The sequence below is a fragment of the Bison bison genome, unplaced genomic scaffold (assembly GCF_000754665.1).
Source record: "Bison bison bison isolate TAMUID 2011002044 unplaced genomic scaffold, Bison_UMD1.0 scf7180017864503, whole genome shotgun sequence".
Taxonomy (NCBI): Eukaryota; Metazoa; Chordata; class Mammalia; order Artiodactyla; family Bovidae; genus Bison; species Bison bison.
In genome coordinates, this window is record NW_011495061.1 from 4,269,723 (window position 1) to 4,289,535 (window position 19,813).

Sequence of the window (19,813 nt, forward strand, 5' to 3'; positions counted from 1 at the left end):
CAGTCCCAAGTGCCTTGGGCCTGTGGCCAGAGTTTTGGCTGCAGGGACAGAGCAGGGCCTTCTGCTGTGGGGACAATGGAACTGTCGTGACTTCATTCAGAGGTGGTCTCTTCTTTCGGTAATAAAACCCGTATTTATGTAGAAAGCGAGCAGCACAGCCTATCTCTAAGCGTGTCCAGGGGAGTGAGGTGGGCACATTGACAGCTGGAGTGCTGCTCAAGAGCCCACACTGCTGAGCTGGGCTGTGATTTGCAAGTGTCCTGAGCAAGGGGGATGGGGCAAGGAGATACCCCCTCCCAGCCTTTGGAGGAGCCTGTGGCCTCACTTCAGGGTGCACCGCTCAGTGGGAAGCCCAGAGGCATTTTGCATCTCACATTCTGCTGTCGTGCAGACCCCGAAGCTGGTTTCCATTCTGGCGAGGGGAAGCCAGCCTGCCTTGCTGGCAGGCCTGTTTTCTTGCGTGCGTTGTGCGGGCTCTGCTGTGACTGCCCTCCCTGGGCCTGTGTAGGGGTTGCTCTGTCTTGGAGGAGCTGGAACAGACCTGGCCTCCTGATTTAGAGGCTGACTGACTGAAAGTGGGTCTTCCAGCCGGGCCTGGTCTGGCGGAGGACAGGGGAGGGACGCACCTGCCAGTCTGGGCTCCTGCTCATGAAATCCCAATTGGGCCCAGTGCAGCTTTTGGCTCCACTGGGTCCCCTGGGCCTTGTCTGCAGAATCCGGACAGCAGCCCCATAACTGGTGGCTGCGGCAGGGCCTCACGAACCCAGTTTGAACTCTGGTTCTGTTCCAGATGGAGGCAATGCAAAGTACCAGCAGCCTCAGGCCCATTGGCCTCCCGGCCTCCTTTGAAGTCCAGTTAGCAAGGAATGTGGGCACCGGCTTGCAAGTTGTTAGCACGGCTGCTGTTTGATCCCAGGGCCAGGACTACTGACGAGAGGTGCTCCCTGGGGCTGACAGCTGGGCACGGCAGTTCAGAGCTGTAGTCAGGGCAGGCTTTACCCCTTGTTCCTTTCTTATCATGTCCTGGTGGGAGACTCTCTGCATGTGCCTGCTTTCAAATCCTGCATGGGACTGTGATGTCACTAACTCTGCGGCCTGTGCAAGTCCTATATCTCTTGGTGGGGCCCAGTTTTCCCACCTGTAAAATGATGGGTTATATGCAGTGCCCTCAAAGGGCAAATCTATGATGTCCACAAAGGTTTAGGGGAGGAGGAGCAGACCAGCATTGCCTGAGCAGGTGGGGCCGGAGGTTCCTGGCAGTGAGGATACTTGGCTCTGCCTACACTGGGGCATCAGTGTCTGAGGTCCTGCTGGTGCCAGAAACTGTCAGTGTGTTCAGCATCAGAAAGGCCTTCATCCCACTCTCCCTGCTCCTGTGTCCCCTCAGAGCTGGCACTGAAGTGGGAACGCGGGAGTGTATGTGACGGTGTGGGACAGTGGAAGCTCTGCCTCTCCCCAGGGACGAGCAGTGCGTGCTTCACCCATGTGTCGCTCCCTAGGGCCTGGCCCACTCCTTGCCCATTCTCCCGGGGAGGTGGCCCAGGCAGGATAGGACTTGCAGGCCACCTCTGCGAATCCCGAGCTCAGTCCACGAGCACTGACCAGGCCACTACCCGTTTTACAGATGGCACCTTCGGAAGGCACCGTGACGCAGATAGGGCTCCTCTCCCAAGACATTCACCGCCTCACGGTAGGACTCCTCTGGCCCTCTCTCTATAGTAGGACCCGTGCTGGGGAGGCCCCGGGAGTTTGGTGTGGGGCTGGCTTAGCCCCCCTGCCTAATCCAGAGCCTGTAGTGCCAGTGCTCCTGCTGGGGGAGAGCAGACGGGACTGGGGGCTGGTGCTGGAGGTGAGCCAGCCCTGAGGCAGATAGAGGCCCAGAGGCCTTCTCCACTGACCTGTCTTGAGCCGAAACCAGCTAAAGTGTCCTAGGTCTCAGGCCCTCTGTCCAGGCCTGGGGCTGGTGAGGAGACCAAGATACTCAGCAGTTCTGGGTCACCTGCCTCATCAGCCCAAAGCCCAGGCCTCACCCCTGCCTGATGGACAGGGCTCTGCCCTCTCCACCCATGAGACACGCATTTCCTGTCACGCCTCTGACTTTACGGACTTCACAGGCACAAGTCCATCCTGGCATGTCCACTTGGGACAAACTGTACCATGTGAAGCCGCTCAGACCCAGGGGAGAGGAGCCACTCTGGAGGGAGACTGACTGTCCCTGTCTGCGACCTTGGGCAAGTCACTGTCTGTCAAGCAGGGCTGATAACATCCTCCTTTCCAGGCCGGCAGGCAGACCAGAGCTGGCAGAAAAAGGCCAGAGAACAGATTCGCATTGGTGAGGCCCACTGCCTCCCAGCGCCTCTCAGTTCTGGACTGCCCCAGCATGAGCCCACTGGCCACAGTGTCCACCTTGCTGAGGCCTTTGCTGGTTTACTGAGCAGATTATAAAGGCCGAACCCAAGACAAGATTGGGGGTCGGGGGGCTCTCCCTGAGTCCAATCAGGATCACTTTTGTCAATTTGTTTTTTCTTGGCTCGCACACTGAAATGAACCCACCCAGCCCTGTCCTTCTCACAGACCTTTGGTGGCCATGAACTGGCACCTTTAAAGGTAGGAGCAATCTATTGTTGATAGTGTTGGTGTCCCTGGGACACCATGAACCTACAGGGCGCTGGTGTCAGGGCCAACCCAGGACCCTGCTGCTCCCCATGGAGCAGCCGCAGGGCAGCCTTGACCTGTTGAACGCTGTTGAGCGGGGTCTTCGGCCGTGTCCTTTCAGACGATGCTGAGCCAGGACCAGCTGCTGACCGACTCCTGCCTGGCCACTCCCAGATCTGAGGACTGGAGATGACTCTCTTCATGGCTGGCAGCCCAGTGAGGCACGTGTGTGGGTCCCAACTCTGCTTCGATGGGAAGCTGGCCCACGGCCACCCACAGAGCCCAGACTGGGCCCAGGGCGTCTCTGATGTGGGTACTGACAGGACAACTCGAGGCTGTGGAACAGATGTCCACGAGGTGGCCCACAGGTTTCCAGCTGTGCTGTGCTCTCCACCACAGCTTTTGTACTTTTGTAAGTGCACTGTAGAGCGCTTTTGCAGGGAGGGCAGTGAGATGCCCACGCACACTCAACGACTCACGCCATCCCTAGCAACAGTCGGGGGCTCTTACACCAAAGGGGAAGGGCTATGAGTCACAAAAGCTTTGCTGGAAAAAAAAATATGGAATGTTCTGAGCTGACGGAAGGGGTAGGAAGCCCCCTCCTGGGATGTTTCCGTATGAAAGCTTGTAGTGCATTTCCGTTCCCAGGAATCTGGCGGGAGTGACTGACAGCAAGGAAGGAGGAATGGACTTCCTTGACAAGGCTGCCCTTTTCTGCAGTGGTGTCTCAGGTTCTCAGGGCTGCGGGGCCTCCCAGCACCTGAGCAGACATCTCTACTTCCCTTCCCTCGTCAGCCTAAGAGGCAATTTATCTGATCAAACAGCTCCCTTGAGTGGAAGGCTCTTTCCACTGCAAGACATCTCAAGTATGTCCTACCTCAGGGAGAGGCGCCTGCTCAGCGGCCATACCTCACCCTCCCAACCAGCCTTCCCCCCACCACCCCCTCACCCCCCACTCCGAGCAATGGCCCTAACTCCTCCCTGTGGCGGCCCTAGCTCTGGCCTCATCTCTCTAACTTCCTCGGCAGGGGGTCTCCCACTTGGTCCCCTCCGGGTGTTCTCTGCACCATCCCTGCTGGTACTGTTTTCATCCTGCCAAGAACTCAGTTCCGCAACCACCACAGATTAGCATTCAAAAGCCTTAGCACCCAAGACCCCTCTGAATCTTCAGCATTCATGAACCCGTGCTCTAGCCATGGCTCCTACTGTTCCCTCTCCGAAATGTATTTTTCTCCTCCTCCCTGTCACGGGGCTGAATCCTGTCTGCCGAGGTTCAGATCAGCCCAGCCTCTTTCAGGAGGCTTTCACTGAGGGTTGGAGGTCCGCACGCCATGGTGCTGTCTGACCTGAGCACCTCCTGGCTCTCCTTGAAGTGGTGTGGCACCTTTCTGCACCCGTGCGCAGCACAAGCTCACTGAGCATCTGCTACGGACAGGCCCCTGCAGACAAGAGTAAGAGCCTTCCGCATCGTCTCATTCCCTCACATGTGCAGGTTAAATACCTTCCATTCTGGGCCAAGGAGCACTGGGGATACAGGGGTGAATGCCAAGGTCTTTGTCTGAGGGTGTGGATGGTCCAGCATGGGAGTACAGGTCTGTTTCAGACAAGAGCGTGTGCTGAGCGTTACAGAGGCTCCAATAGAAGTGTCTACAGCCCCAAAGAGCAAATTGTCATTTTTAACGGAGCACTGGGGAGGGGGACTGAAAAGGCTCCAAGGAAGAGGTGATACTTGAATTTTTGAAAGATGAGTCAGGGCCAAGTATGCCAGAGGGGAAAGGCACTCCAGGCGGATGGACCCGAACCATCCCAGCACACCCAAGGAGGTACCTGAAGTTGGTATGACAAGAGCAGAGCTTCTTGACCCCTGCACTGCGGTCTGGCAAGTCACTGTGCTGGGGCCATCCCGTGTGCTCTAGGATGTTTAGCAGCATCCTTGGTCTCTCCCTCTAGATGCCAATAGCTCCTTTCTAGTTGACCACTGGGCCAGAGGAGGAGGCCCAAGGAAGGATCTGGTGAGGTCAGCTGGAGCCCAGATCAAGAAAGGCTTTGTAAGCCAGCCTCCTGGAACTGACCTTGGAGACACACGGTGTCCAGGGAGGGAGTACTGAAAGCAATGAGAGGCTTAAAGCAGGGGACAGGCATGGTAATTTGTGTTTAAAAGAAACGTCTGAAGGGAGGACCTACCTTACTCATCGTGCAGTGCCCAGCACTGTGTCTTTCTCTGAGTAGGGACCTCACTGAGGATGAGTTCAACAGGTGGATGGATGAAAGCTAAGCTGCCACCATCTCCCCCAGCCCCCACTGGCCCTCTGAGAGACTGACCTGTGTTACGCCACCTATGAATACTGCACCACTGTACTTCAGAGAATTCTCTCGAGCTGTCTTCCTCTCTCTCTCTCTCCTGTATCCCTTCACTCTGCCCTGCTACCCACATATACACGTGCATAGGAAATCCAGTGACATCAAGTTCAAACAATGTTGCTACTATGCCAGTTTTTGCAAAAAGCGAACAACTTGGAGTTAAACTCAAGTTTGAAGCCCAGCTCTGCCACCTACTGGCTGAATGACCTAGGGACAACAGCTTCATGTCTAAGTTGCCACGTCTGTAACTTGGAGAACAAAATCCGCATGGGATTTCTGGCTCAGCAGAGGGGACAGCAGCCAAGATGGCAGAGTAACAAGACCCAGAACTCGCCTGCTTTCACGGGCACACCAAAATCACAACTATCTACAGAACAGCCATCGATTAAAAAAAAAGACCGTAGAGACTTTCTACAGTTAACAACATAAAGAAGGAACCATGACAAAACAGGTAGGAAGGATGGACTTGCAGTACAATCAAATCCCATACCACCTCCCCGGGGTGGGTGACCCACAGACTAGGGAATAATTATGTTAGATTCTCCCACAAGAGCAAGAGTTCTGAGCCCCACGTCAGGCCCCCAAGCCCAGGGCTCTGGTCAGATCTCTCCAGAGCAGCTGTTTCTGAAGCCAGTGGGGCTTAACTGCAGAAGCCCCACAAGCCTGGGGCAAACAGAGACTCCATTCTTAAAGGCACATACAAAACTCCATGTACACAGGGCAAAAGAAGTAGTTAAGAGCCTGGGCCAGACCTACCTGCTGGTCTTAGAGTCTCCTGGAGAGGAAGGGAGCGGGTGTGGCTCACGCTGGGGACAGAGACACGAGTGGCAGTCATACCCGGGAGCATTAGGGAGCTTGAACATGGTTGACGGTGGCAGCTGACAGCTTGGCGTAGTAGCTCAAGGACCACACCCTGCCCAGTGGCCTACAGGCAACAGTACTGGGCCACCTCAGGCCAAAGAACTGGGTGGGGACACAGCCTTACCCATCAGCAAACAGGCTATCTAAAGACTAAAGAGCCCACAACTGCCTCTGGGTTTACCCCTCAACACAGCCCAACTCATCAGAGGGCTAAGACCTGGCTTGTAAAGCAAGAAAACTACAATTCCCCAATGCAGGCCAGACTATACCCTGGGCCCAGGTGGGCCCTGAACACTAATAGACCAACACAACCTTTCAGGGCACCCCAGGTCCCATGCCCAACTGTGTGAGGAACCAATGATCTCAAGCTCTAGGGTCCTTGGCCCTACAGTCAGACTTCAGGAACTAGCTCTGCCTGCCAGTAGTCTGGCCCTAACCCCAGGAACTGGTTTCATCTGTCAGCAGGTGGGCAACAGCCCCAGGGTCTTTGTGACCCTGATTCTGCCCACCAGTGAGCCAGCACTAGCCCTGGGGCCTCCTTGGATTAAGCCACACCCAACCAGACCAGGGGGGCATCCAAGCCCAATGCACCACAACATAAAGACCCATGCTGCCCTCTTAGGGGGAGCCCTAGAGCATAGAGCTTGGGTAAGGAGAGGAATACACTGCTAGGATGCTTCCTACACAAGGCCACTTCTCCAAGGTCAAGAAATGTAACTAACCTACCGCTTACATACAAATAGTAATTCAGATAGAATGAGGTGGCAGAGGAAACCACCACTGCTGAAAAGAATGAAAAGAAATGAGGTGAGTTTAAGAGAACTCTGGGACAACATCAAGCACACTAATATTTGCATTACTGGGGTCCCAAAAAGAGAAGAGAGAAAGGGCTCGAGAAAATATTTGAAGAGATAATAGCTGAAAACCTCCCTAACCTGGGAAAAGAAATAGTCACCCAAGTCCAGGAAATGCAGAGAGCCCCAAAGAGAAACATAGCAAGTCACACTGTAATCAAAATGACAAAAATTAAAGCTAAAGAGAAAATACTAAAAGCAGCAAATAACATTAAAGGGAACGCCCATAAAACTACTAGCTAATTTTTCAGCAGAAACTCTGCAGGTCAGAAGGGAGTGGCATGATATATTTAAAGTGTGAAAGGGAAAATGCAACCAAGAATACTCTACCCACCAAGGCTGTCATTCAGATTTGAAGGAGAAGTCAAAAACTTTAAAGACAAGCGAAAGCTAAAAGAATTCATCACCAAACTAGCTTTACAACAAATGTTAAAGGAACGTATCTAGTGGAAAAACAAAAGGCTGCCAGTGTAAATAAGAAAATTATGGAATGAAAAACTCACCAGTAAAGGCAAACATACAGCAAAGGTATGAAATCAGCCTCCCGCAAAGCTAGTAGGGAAGATAAAAACAGAATTAGTAAAGTCATTATCCACAATAAGCAATTAAGGGATATACCAAACAACTAGATGTAAAATGTCAAGAAGAGTAATTGTGAGGGTGGGGAAAGTACAAATGCAGGGTATTTAAAATGCAGTTGAAAGAGATCAACAACTTAATCATATATACATACAGACTGCTGTACAAAAACCTCAAGGTAACTGCAAACCAAAAATCTATAATATAAATACAAAGGACTCCAAACGTAACACTTAAGATAGTCATCAAGTCACAAGAGAACAAAAGAAGGGAAAAAGACCTTCAAAAACAAATCCAAAACAACACAATGGCAGTAAGAAAATATATATTGATAATTAAGTGTAAATGATCTAAAGAAAAGACACAGACTGGCTGAATGGACACAAAAAGATGATCCATGTATTTGCTGCCTACAAGAGGTTCCTTTCAAATCTAGGGACACTTACAGACTGAAAGCGAGAGGAGGAGAAAAGACATACCATGCAAATGGAAATCAAAAGAAAGCTGCAGTAGCAATACTTAGAGACGAAATAGACTTAAAGACTGTTAAAAGAGACAACCAATGGATCACTGAAGAAATCAAAGAGGAAGTAGATACCTAGAGACAAATATGAAAACACAATGTTCCAAAACCCGGAGATGCAGCAAACGCAGGTTTAAGAGGGAAGTTTATAGTGATACAGGCTTACGCAGCAAACAAAAGTTCTCAAACAACCTTACACCTAAAGCAGCTAACGAAAGAAGAAGGAAGAAAACACAAAGTTAGCAGAAGGAAAGAGAGCATAAAGATGAGAGCAGGAATAAATGAAATAGAGACTACAAAAAAATAGAAAATATCAATGAAACTAAAAGCTGGTTCTTTGAAAAGATACACAAAAATTGCTAAACCTTTACCAAGATTCATCAAGAAAAAAAAAGAGAGGCCTAAACCAGTGAAGTCAGAAATGAAAGTTACAACTGACACCACAGAAATGCGAAGGATTACAAGAGGCTATTTCAAGCAGCTATGCACCAACAAAATGGACAATCTGGAAGGAATGAACAAAGTTAGAGAGGTCTGATCTCTCGAGACTGAACCAGGAAGAAAGAAGATATGAACAGACCAATTACCAGTACTGAAATTTGAATTAGTAACTTTAACTCTCCCCCAACAAACAAAAGTTACACATGAATTCTATCAAACATTAGTGAAGAGATAACACCCTTCTGAAACTATTCCAAAAAACTGGAGGGAAAGAAACACATCCAAACTCATTCTATGAGGCAACCGTTATCCTGATAATGAAAATCAGACAAAATTATAACAAAAAAGAAAATTAAAAACACTTATCACTGATGAGCATAGATGCAAAAGTCCTCAGCAAAATACTAGCAAACCTACTCATAACAGTACGTTAAAAGGATTGTACACCATGATGAAGTGGGAATATCCAAGGGCTGCAGAGATTTTTTTTCAATATCTACAAATCAATCAGTGTGATACACCATATTCACAAACTGAAGAATAAAACCCACAGGATCATCTCAACAGATGCACAAAAAGATTTTTATAAAATTGAACATCCATTTGATAAAAATTCTCCAGAAAGTGGGCATAAAAGGAATATACATCAATATAATAAAGGCTATACATAGCTTTTCATGGCTAGGTATAGCTAACATCATACTCAACAGTGAAAAGCTGACAGCATTCCCTCAAAGATCAGGAACAAAACAAAGTTGTCCATTCTCACTTTTTTTATCCAACTGTTTTGGAAGTCCCAGCTGCAGCAATCAAAGAAAAAGGAAATGAATCCAAATTGAAAAAGAATTAAAACTCACTGTTGCAGATGACTATATATAGAAAGTACTAAAGGCAGGACCAGAAAGTTACTGGAGGTCATCAGTGAATTCAGTAAAGTTGCAGGATACAAAGTTAATACACAGGTATTTGTAATAACCACCCCTAACCCACCGCACTCCAGAATAGGACTTGGCATTTAGAGGACGCTAACAAAGACGTACCTCTTACCTCCATTTGTTGTGCCGAGTACAAGCAATCTAGTATTCCCGGGGCCCACCTTGACTACTGCCCTGTTGTGTATTTTAAACACTGTTCGCATTTCAAGGGTCTCCTACAAGAGAGGAAAGAGTGCATGTGGAGGGTGCCTGAGCACTCTAATAGGTCTGACCTTAAAAACTGCACTGTAGAAAAAAGGGGGTCAAGAGAAATGATCACAAGTTGACGTGACCCCGCTTGGATTCTGCTGGAGTTCTGCCCCAGCATTTTTGACAGTTCTGACCTCCCAAGGCACAAGATGCCAGTTCAGGTGTGGAGCAAGCCAAGGCCTTCTACCTGTCCAGCGGGTCACCCTCAGACCCACACTAATGGGCTATCTGCCTTGCACTGAATTTTATCTCACTAAACTATGGGAAAAGACACTGAAAGGGAGTGCCTTCAAACCTCACCAGGCAAGGAGGCCCCAGAAGCCCCTTTATCTCCTGCCTCTCAAACCACACCAAAAGAGGAGTACCAGTGTACCCGAGGGTACATGACAAGGGTCTTTGGATACTTCCCAGTTGAACGTGGTGAAGCTGAGCTCACTGTGAACTATGAACAGGACCGGGCAAATTTGGAAAGAGCAAGAGAGGCTTTAGTAGGTGAAAATCATGTCCTTGGTATAACCCAGTTTCTTCAGGTTAGGGTGCGCAGCTGTCTGGATCAGGGGCAATGGGCCACACACCAGGATGAGCGTGGACTTTCCAGGAGGAGGGAGGTGCTCCTTGATCATGTCCTTGGTAATGAAGCCTGAGCTGTACTTCCAGTCTGAGGTTAAGCATAAAAAAACTGTTGGAGGAGCCAGTTTGCATCCTTGACCCCAGGCCTCCTACCCTCGCTCCCTTAAGCCTGGGAGCTTTGTTGGCCAAAGCTTAGACATCTGTCCTACTGGTTTCTGCAGAAACTTGAGAGAGTAGAGGATGTGGGTGGGTCCAGGCAGCCCTCGTAAGTATTTACCCCAGATCCCAGGCTCACTGCTGGGATTCTGAGTCCTTGGCTGGTGTCTGCCGGCTGTAAGCACTGACAGGGTGAACAGCGCAGTGAGACAGATGCACCCATGTGTAGTGTGAATCCGGCAGAGAGCGGGAACTGTGCCCGGCAGAGGACGCGGTGGTGTTTGGGAGCCGGCGCAGTTGGGTGGCGCCCTCTGCTGGCCAGAGGGCTCTATGACAAGACAGGCATAACAGCGCTGTGTGGGAGAGGCAGCCTGCCAGCAGTGTGAGGGCTCTGTGGGGTGCGGTGTGCACTGCGGCGGCTGGGTGCTGGCTGGGGCTGCGGCCGCTGTCTGTGGTTCAACTTGCGAGGACTGCTGTCCTAGGTGAGGTGAACGGTGCCAGGTGAAGGGCTAAGTGGCCATACTGTATGCAGTGAGTGATGACTCTATGGGATGCTGTGTGGAGTGGGTGTTCAACGTGACCCAGGGATCCCTCTGATGTCACAGGGCAGTGTGTGGAGTGCCGCTGAGATGCAGACACCTACTCTCTCCTGCCCTTACAAACAAGTCAGCCCAAATCGTCTCTCCCTCAAATTCCCAGTAGGGACATAGCCCAAGGTTTCAGCCACCAAGCTCACAACCAATCAACCACCCCAGGGACTGGCTCCTGGCTGGGTCCAAGGTTGGAGCTGACCCCTGGTGGGGACAAAGGGGCCATACCAACAGGAGGCCTGTCCAGCGTGTACCACAGGTTGAACTGCGTTGGATGAGTTCTGGCAACTTCTTCCAGCTCGTTTCTCATCAAGATATCCTCCTCTGTCTTGGAAAAATAAAAAAAAGCAGCATGAGCTGAGCTCCTCCAGGGCATCCTACTTGTCCCCCACACTAAGCACGTGGGTCCGCACACTCCTGTGCCAGTCTTCCAGTTCTAGCTTGAGTGCTACCTGCAGACTCTGGGGCAACAAGTTCTGCTGAGGCTCCGGCACCACAAACACCCTCTGGTGGAGGGAAGCGGTGGGTGACTGCCCTCCACCTGGAAGGCTGTGTCTGAGCACTGGGCATCCTGGCCCAGCTCCTGCATCCACCCTGAGTGCCAGGCAAGGCAAACTCCAATGACCCAGGATTTCCTGCAGGGAATGCAAGGGGCTAAGGCAGTGATGTAGGACACTGTATGTAATCTACAGCACTGGAGAGCTACCGCAGAGGAAGACAGAGGCTGTAGCCCCCACTAGGGAAAATGAGCAAAGCCAGAAGATCTGTTGCAGGCTCAGAGATTTGCTGCACACGAGTCCTGGACCTTAAAACTTGTCACAATCATTGTCCTAACAATCTCACGTCTAGGATTCTGTTTAAGAAAATAATCCAACTGTGATCAAGCCTAGGCACAGTTATTCATCACTGTATCATTTATAACCATGAAAACCGAGAATAGCCTGGAAAAGGAGATTTAGTAAATGATGGTACAACTTGATATAGACTGATAAGAAAATGCCTGTGAGGTAATGTTGAGTGGAAAAAAATGAAAAACAAATTGTGACTATGCAGCACGTATAGGACAAAGACAAGAAAATGAAGTAAATTATTTATATGCTTCTGTATTTCCCGAAATTTCCACTAAAGGCATCTATGATTTTATATTGGGGAAAAGCACAGAACTATGTATTAAAGAAGGAAAGCTTAGTGCTTATGGTTGGTTGGGGAGACACAGTTAAAAAAATGAACAAAAAAAAAAATGGAAAAACAGGCCTAGACTCAGTTTCTCTGGCTGCCAGCAGCCCTCCTTGAGCCCAGTAAGCCCTTCCACAGCCACAGGCACAGATCAGCATGAGCTCGGTGAGCAGGGAAGGGCCACAACAGTGGGATATTATTTCCCTGCTCAGGGCTCATTTAGCAGAACTGACCTGGTTGGCGAAGATGAGGGACATCATGGTCTTGTCACTGGGCTTCCTGGCGATACAGCGGATGAGCTGCAGCATGGGCGTGATCCCTGGAACACAGAGAGCAGGCAGGCTGGCTTCCCCTCCCCCTGATGCCCATAGTCCCTGCTCTGCAGCAGCTTCACAGGTTGCCTTGATCTCAATTACTTTTCTCACTTCTGTGCCCAAAACTCAAAGTGCAGAACTACCCTTCATCTTGGTTTTCTCTTCTAACGCAATAGTCCATCAAAAGCCCTTCTCATTTTCACATGGCAGCATCGGCTTTGAAACTGGACTGCATGTTCCGTCCAGCTCCCTCACTGAGCTTTTTAGTGTCTTCGTTTGTAAAAGAGAACCAATGACAAGTAAATGTGGTAGTTTTTTTAAAATGCCCATTATGGTGCCTGGCGCGTAGTAGTTCACATTACATGATTGTTCTCCTCTTTCAGGCATTCATTTTCAAGGGATAGGGAGCATCGGGCTTGAATAGGATCCAGGAGCCCTTGGGAGCCCACGTGTGGGCCAGCCCAGCCTGCCCCCCCAAACTCACCTTAGAAGCTCCAGGGGCCCCTGGTGTAGCCCCCATGTTGGTTAAGGGGAGCAGGGCATCCAGGGTCAGAGTCAAGAACTGTCATTGACTTTGTATCCCCATTTCAAACAGCCAGGGAAAGAATCTCTTCCATCGCCTCTTCCAGGACCATGACTCCAAAGTGAGAGAGGTCTCAGGGTTCACCCTGGATGAAGCCCCCAGCTCCCTCTTACCTGTGCCCCCAGCAATCATTCCTAGGTGATGCACCAGTTTAGTTTCGGGCTCACTCGTTTTGTATGGCTTGAATACAAACTTCCCTGAAATCACAAGAGGGTACTTCTCATGTCTACAACTTGCACAAACATCATCTTGGGCCTCCTCAGCCAGCCCTGGCCCACCAGGGCCCAAAGCGGGAATAGAGCGGGGGCATTCTTGGGGAATAACTGTATCTTTTCTCCTGAGGAAGGAGGAAGGCACGCTGAAGTTAACATGGAGCCTCACAGAGCACTCTCACCCGTGCTAGTGAATGAGTAAGTGATGAGTGTGTGAGTAAATGGATGAGTGTGCATTCCTTCCATCCATCAACCCTTTATCCATTTTTTCAGCAATAGCCAAGTGCCTTTTGTGTATCAGGCATTGTCCTGGAGATACAGTGATGAGGAAATACCAAATCACCGCCCTACCTTCATGAACCTTATACTCTCATAAAGTGGGTATGTGAATGAATGTATGAAGACTTCAAGGACAAGAGCATGTGACTCAAATCTTAGGAGTTTTCTAGAATGATGCAACAAGAGTGGGGATATTCCTCCCAGCTGAAGGCCTAGTGTGAAGCTCCCAGTACCTGACCCATGATAGAACAGACAACCAGATGGCCCTTGAAAAAGGATGGTGTCCCCAATTTTCATGTTCTCCAAGTACTGAGTCATCTTCCCCCCTTCTGGGTAATTAGGATGTACGTTTTTGAAGTAGATCTGAAAAATAAAGCAGCACAGTGTTCACACCTTTAGACCTGAGACTGCAGCCACATACAACTCAGGAATATATTTGCTACCAGAAACTGTGAGGAGCAAATCCACTGTGCTCACGGTTGCTCTGAGCAACCCCTGAAGACTTCACTAGGAAACAGCTTCACTGTTAAATGACACTGCCAGGAAGCCCTGTCCAGGGCATGCACCCCTTCTCCACCCACTACCCTGAACAGGCTTGTGACAGTGAGGCAGCTGGGCGTGGCAGGCATCCTTTACCTTGATGATTAAGTCCACAAAGCCTAGGTCGTCATCACTGGACACAGGCGTGTAAGCCCTGACCACCAGAACACCATCAATTTCGGCCAAGAGATGAACATAGTTACCTACAGAAAAGACACCAAATGTTAAGACTGAGCAGGGCCAGCCTAAACAGGACCAAGGGTTTCTCTAAAGCAGCGGCCTCAGGGACCAGGGACCGGTTTCGTGGAAGACAAATTTTCCACAGACCAGGGCAGGAGAGTGGTCTGGGGAGGATTCGAGCACATTACGTTTATTCTGCACTTTATTTCCATTTCATGGCAATCTCAGGATGTTCCACCGTGACTTTAGGGCTAGGATTTGGGCTCCTATGGGAATCCAATACCGCTGCTGATCTGACAGGAGGCGGAGCTCAGGCAATAGTGTGAGCGATGGGGAGCAGCTGTAAATATAGATAAAGCGCCACTCGCTGGCCTACCGCTCACCTCCTGCTGTGCAGCCCAGGTCCTAACAGGCCACGGACCAGTACCTGATCATGGCTGGGGACTCCTGCTCTAAAGAGTTGAGCTTCGAGGGGTGAGGGGGTGCATATTGTGGCAGGGCGCATGGGAGGAGGACCAAGAAGGAGTGGAGTCCAAGTCCAGGATGCCTGGATCGTAGGCCTGCCCTTATCACATGTGCAGCCCTGAACAAGTCACTTCACCCCATACACCTGCCCTGACTCCGTCATAGTGCAGTTGTGAGTTTCACTGACTAGGAACCTACTGTTGTGTGCTTACTGTGTCCAAGTACTCTGTGGAGCAGGAAGAGCTAACTAAAGTTGGAGGCTGAGTATTAAGAATTACAGAAAAGTATTTTCTTTTTAAAGCAAAACATGCTGCCTTAATAAAGTCATGTCTTCCTTTATCACTGGGGTCTATGAATGAATCACAGCCCCCTCATCTGTATCCTGCTGCCTGGGATGGAGCAGGCCTGGGCTCACAGGTATGTGCAGCCTCAGGATTTACATATCCATAGACCATGAGTTCTAGCAGAAGCACTGTGTCTCCCTGGCCCATAGCTCTGCTGAAGGGCAGAGTGAAGTTTTGAACCATGCAATTCTGCCTCTCAAGGGTAGACATGAGCGGACCATGGTGGCCAGAGTCCTATGGATCCAACATCACATGATGAGCTGGGCCATTCAGGTTTCTGTTGGATCCAACCTGGGAGACTTAAGTGACTAAGGCAATAGTGGTGAGGTCAAAAGCTGCAATTAAGAGATGGCAAGAGGAAGTTCTGTGTCAGAGTATCTGAGGGAGAAGCTGTGTGTGCACAGGACAGACAGCATATGCAGACAGAAGCAGAGATCCAGGGAGGAGGAGGAGAAGGGAAGAAGGAAAAGGATGGAGGGGGCATAAACCAACATCTTTGAGGGGCCCTGAAGCCTGACTATGGGTTAAGAAAGAACAGGCTTAGGATGGATAGACAACAAGGTCTTACTGTATAGCACAGCAAACTATACTTAATATCCTGTGATAAACCATCATGCGAAAGAACATGAAGAAGATATAAAACTGTGTCAATTTGAAATTAACAGAACATTGTAAATCAACTGTACTTCAATAAAATTTTAAAAAGGACAGGCTCAATGTCTCTGGCTATGGCCTGGTTGGACACCAGGGATACCCAGGAATAAACACCTGCAGCAGCTTCCTGCTGAGAGCTCATTTGATGCTGGAAACCTCAGAAAGGCTCTTTCAGATGCAGACAACCTGGGCCTGGCGTGGTGGCAACCTCAGAGAAAATGGGTCCGCACAACTGGTCCCGAGCCCCCATCTCTGACCAGCTTCATTTCAGCAGAGCTGGGACACATGAGCACTCTGAGTCTTCATAGCCGACTCTCCCAGAAGCCTCTAAACTACTTTTCCCACTAACTGTGCACTGCCCACACCAGGACTGAGGAGAGTGGGTCATGGCAGTTTCTAAGAAATTCTACTTCTCAAAGGTTTTCATTCTTTAGTTTTCTTGCCAATAGGACTGGCCTCAGAGGCCAGGCAGCGGGCTGGAAAGCAAGCTGACACTCAGCTCTTAGGGCTGAAGAAGAAGAGAGGAAGCAGCAAGAAGGCTCAGGGGCCAGGCTGGCTGCCTGGTGGGTCGTTTCCTCACTTGAAGAGGTGATGTCAACGTCTGTCCCCTGCACACAGGACAAGCAGGCTCTGGATGAGGACCTCCACCAGGAAGGCAAACAGCACTAGCAGTTTGTACAAAGTTTCAGGCTCTGGGCCTAGCAGAGACTAAGACTGACTCAGCCATCTGGTGGTGGTACAGATTGGCGTTGATGTGCTCAGTTGCTCGGTCATGTCCGATTCTGTGTGACCCTATGGACTGTAGCCCGCCAAGCTCCTCTGTCCATGGAATTTTCCAGGCAAGAATACTGGAGTGGGTTGCCATTTCCTACTCCAAGGGATCTTCCTGACCCAGGGATCAAACCTGCATCTCCTGCATTGGCAGGTGACTTCTTTACCGCTGTGCCACCCGGGAAGCCTGGTGGTACACATTAGAAATGGCATTAACTCGGAACTCTAGGACTGTTCAGGCTTGTACCCACAACGGGTATCTCTGTGTGCATGGGTCTGAAGCCCCCGCTGAGAATCCATGTAGTGGGCTGGGGGGAGGACACCAGTTCCTCCTGCCTCTCCAAACATTCAGGACCTTTCTCCCTACATAGGGGAACATCAATTCCTACCATCCCTCCCAAGGGCACAGCACTTTACAGTTTGAATTTCACATCCATCCGTCACTTCTCACAATACCACCAGTAGCAGATAGGCCTGGGAAACCCCATTTTATAGACAGAGGCTCAGAGAGGTGAGGGACTTGCCTAGAGTTGCACAGCAAGGAGCTGACAATGGGATCTTAGACATTCTGACTCTAGAGGTGCTTCTTTTCAATGCTTATTACAGTATCAGTTTTGTGTCAGCCCAAATGGAACAATGAGAGAGGGAATGGACTGTCTCCAAGCCCATCTCCCCACCTCTCTGAGCTTACGTGGCTCAAGCAAGGTAGCAGGGTAACCTCTGCACCTCAGCCGAGTTTCTGACGGGAGCAGGGTGCCCGCAACACCCAGGTCCTGGTGGTGACAAAACCCCACTCACCTACAGGAAGCCCTAAGGCATGGTCCAGGGAGGGCAGTCCAAAGCGGAACCTCCGAGTGTTGTGGCTGATTTGCTGATAAAGTAGAGACAGGCTCTGTCAGCTTTCTGGAAGTCTTGCTGGGCAGCTCAGATGCCTGGGAAAGGAGCTCTCCACACGCATACACAGACGTGTGTGCTCTGGGGAGCAAACCAGAGGCCACGAGGGCCCACCCCACTGCCCTGGCCTCCCCAGCCACCGCATGCCCTACACCTTGTCTTCCTCTTGCATCACCCCACCCCCATCCCTGACAGCAGACGGGGAGGGCTGCCCCATCACCTCTTTCTCAATCAAAGGCAGCGGGTACTTGGTATCAGAGTTCTGTAAGGTGATGTGACGACTCTTCATCACGTTCTTGCTCTTCCGGGCAAACAGGAGCACGGTGATCCCAATAACAGTGACAGCGAAAAGCAGGGACGGGTCCTCCTGGACACAGTGTGAGCAGGCCCCTCAGGTCCTGCCTGCCCTAGGCAGGACAGCCCTCAGGCACGGCGGAATCCTCTCCACACCAAAGGCACGTGTGAAGCTGGACTGTGCCTGAAAGAAGCTAGGCAGAGGTAAAGGTACCAGAATGGAAGGCAGGCTGAGCCTCGGGTGGACCTGGAGTGTGGGAAGAGGCCAGCTGCAGATCAGACTAGCTGGGAGGTTCTAAACTCCCAGCCAGATGGCCCAGAAGTGCTAATGTCACCAGGCCTTTCAAGCCCATCTGTCTCTATTTTGGCTGCAGTCTAGGGTGCAAGCCCTGGAAGTCTCTCCCTTGAGGTGGAGGGGGTGCTTCTAATACGCAATTTGGAATGAAAGCCTCAATCCTCAGGGACAGAGCTAAAGAGGGGGGATTAGTTGTTGACATCTAAGAGGTATAGGGCTCCCCTCCCCTGCTCCCTCCTTCCAGGTCTGGCTAAGGCAGCGGTAGGGGTGGGGTGAGTACCCCTGGTGCCAGAGCTGCTCCAGGTCTTTGCTCAGAATCCACCAACTCCCACCCTTAGCAAGAGTGTCCCTGCTCACAACCTGCCAACTCCCACCCCACCCACCCTTAGCAGGAGTGGACATAAATCTTTAAGTTGAAGAGTTCAGAGATAAAGGAAGTTATACGCACACACAAAAGGAAAAAATAAAAAAACAGATGGAACCAGTTGAGACCACAATGGCAATGAATCTGAACTCCAGCAGACCCTGAGTCCTCATTTTACTATATGAGCATATTAAATGACACACCTATTAGTAGCTGGGCTTCCCTGGTAGCTCAGCTGGTAAAGAATCCACCTGCAGTGCAGAGATCACTGTTTGATTCCTGGGTCAGGAAGATCCCCTGGAGAAGGGGGGATAGGCTACCCACTCCAGTATGCTTGGGCTTCCCTGGTGGCTCAGAGAGTAAAGAATCTGCCTGCAATGCGGGAGACTGGGTTTGATTCCTGGGTTGGGAAGTTCCCCTGGAGGAGGGCATGGCAACCCACTCCAGTATTCTTGCCTGGAGAATCCCCATGGACAGAGGAGCCTAGTGGACTATAGTCCATGGGGTCACAAAGAGTAGGACATGACTGAGCGACTAAGCACAGCACAGCATTAGTAGCCAGGACCAGACATTAGGACCAAAAATGGATAAAAAAGGGGTAGCACCCCACTCCCTCATAAAAAGCCCTGCCCCTTCCCCATAGACTAATGCATTTTATCCTTGTTACTCTAAATACATACTGCCAGGTGGGCAAGGAGTTGATCTGTGAACTTAGTTCCCTCTTCTCCATTCTTTGGCCACTGAATCAAGCTTGTGCCTTATACTCTCCTACGCAAACCCGAGTGGAAAAGGCACTCTCCCTGCCACCAAGCGAGGGCCCCAACTGAATTCTGTAACAGCTGATTTGGGATACTCCATTACCTTAGCACCCAGGATACACCCACACCCTTCGAGGCAGGCCAGTGAGGCCTTGGCACTCACCTGCCAGGGACTCCGCGGGGCTCCTGCATCCGCCCCCCACCCTGCCACCCCTCCAGCGAGAGGCCCGCCGGCGGGTGGATTTGGGAAAGGTCCTCCCGGCCCTCTTCTCAGGCTGGGAGATTCCCGCCCCACACTGGGCCTTCTCAGGCTCCGCCCGCCCAGTGCCGGCCCCTCCCAGGCCGGCCGGGATAACACCGTCCCCGGGCTCCTCAAGGCCTGCGGGGGTCCCGGGGACTCTGCCCGGCTCCCGCGCTGGCTTCGCTGGCCGCTTCCTGCCAGGCCCCCGGCTACTGGGAACCCACCCGGAACCAGCCGCTGAACATGTCGAAGGGGCGCTGTCTGGGAGGCCGGGAGGACTCCAACAGAAGCTAGGCCTGGAAACGGGCACCCGGGACGGGCGGTGGGCCCCTCCGTCGTCCCCACCGTGAGGGCCAGGGTTCCGAAGCTTCTTTCTCACGGGATTCCGGATCTGCTCCAGCCCTGTCCCCAGGACCCCAATCCAGGGGCTTCCAGGGCGGAGCTGAGGCCCCGCGCTGGGATCTGGGGGCTGCCTCGCTTCTCGTTTAACATCCCTTGTTTATTACGTGGCTGCCTCTGTATCCTGGTCCTCTCGCCGGACACGCTGAGCAGCTCTGGTGGAGAACTTCCTCTACTTGCTTGTTTACACCTGTGGCAAGGCTGGAGGAAGGCTCTGCTGGTCAAAGAAATGGGAATCCACTCCAATTCAGAAAGCACAGAAATATATACAGCAGA

General features: G+C 51.1%; 2 protein-coding genes across 5 annotated transcripts in view; one reads left to right on the forward strand and one right to left on the reverse strand.

Moving 5' to 3' along the window:
* The window catches only part of PPFIBP2 (PTPRF interacting protein, binding protein 2 (liprin beta 2)), a 158,991-nt gene extending 151,292 nt beyond the window's left edge, over nt 1-7,699 (forward strand). For 3 of the 4 annotated variants that reach the window (XM_010829275.1, XM_010829274.1, XM_010829276.1), the window contains one exon: nt 1,625-7,699. In XM_010829275.1, the coding sequence (XP_010827577.1) occupies nt 1,625-1,864 (240 nt within the window). In that variant the 3' untranslated portion in view covers nt 1,865-7,699. The remainder of the gene's footprint in view (nt 1-1,624) is intronic. The other variant, XM_010829277.1, reaches the window with a different exon arrangement.
* A 1,143-nt stretch (nt 7,700-8,842) lies between these two features.
* Nucleotides 8,843-19,151, reverse strand: LOC104980525 (NADH-cytochrome b5 reductase 2). Its single transcript, XM_010829280.1, has 9 exons — nt 19,061-19,151; nt 17,407-17,553; nt 17,091-17,163; nt 13,975-14,081; nt 13,572-13,701; nt 12,961-13,044; nt 12,184-12,269; nt 11,003-11,102; nt 8,843-10,116 (listed from the first exon to the last, which is right to left on the reverse strand). The coding sequence occupies exons 2-9, from the start codon at nt 17,473-17,475 to the stop codon at nt 9,944-9,946; spliced, it is 822 nt and encodes a 273-aa protein (XP_010827582.1). The 5' UTR covers nt 17,476-17,553; nt 19,061-19,151; the 3' UTR covers nt 8,843-9,943.
* Between the last annotated feature and the right edge of the window lie 662 nt (nt 19,152-19,813).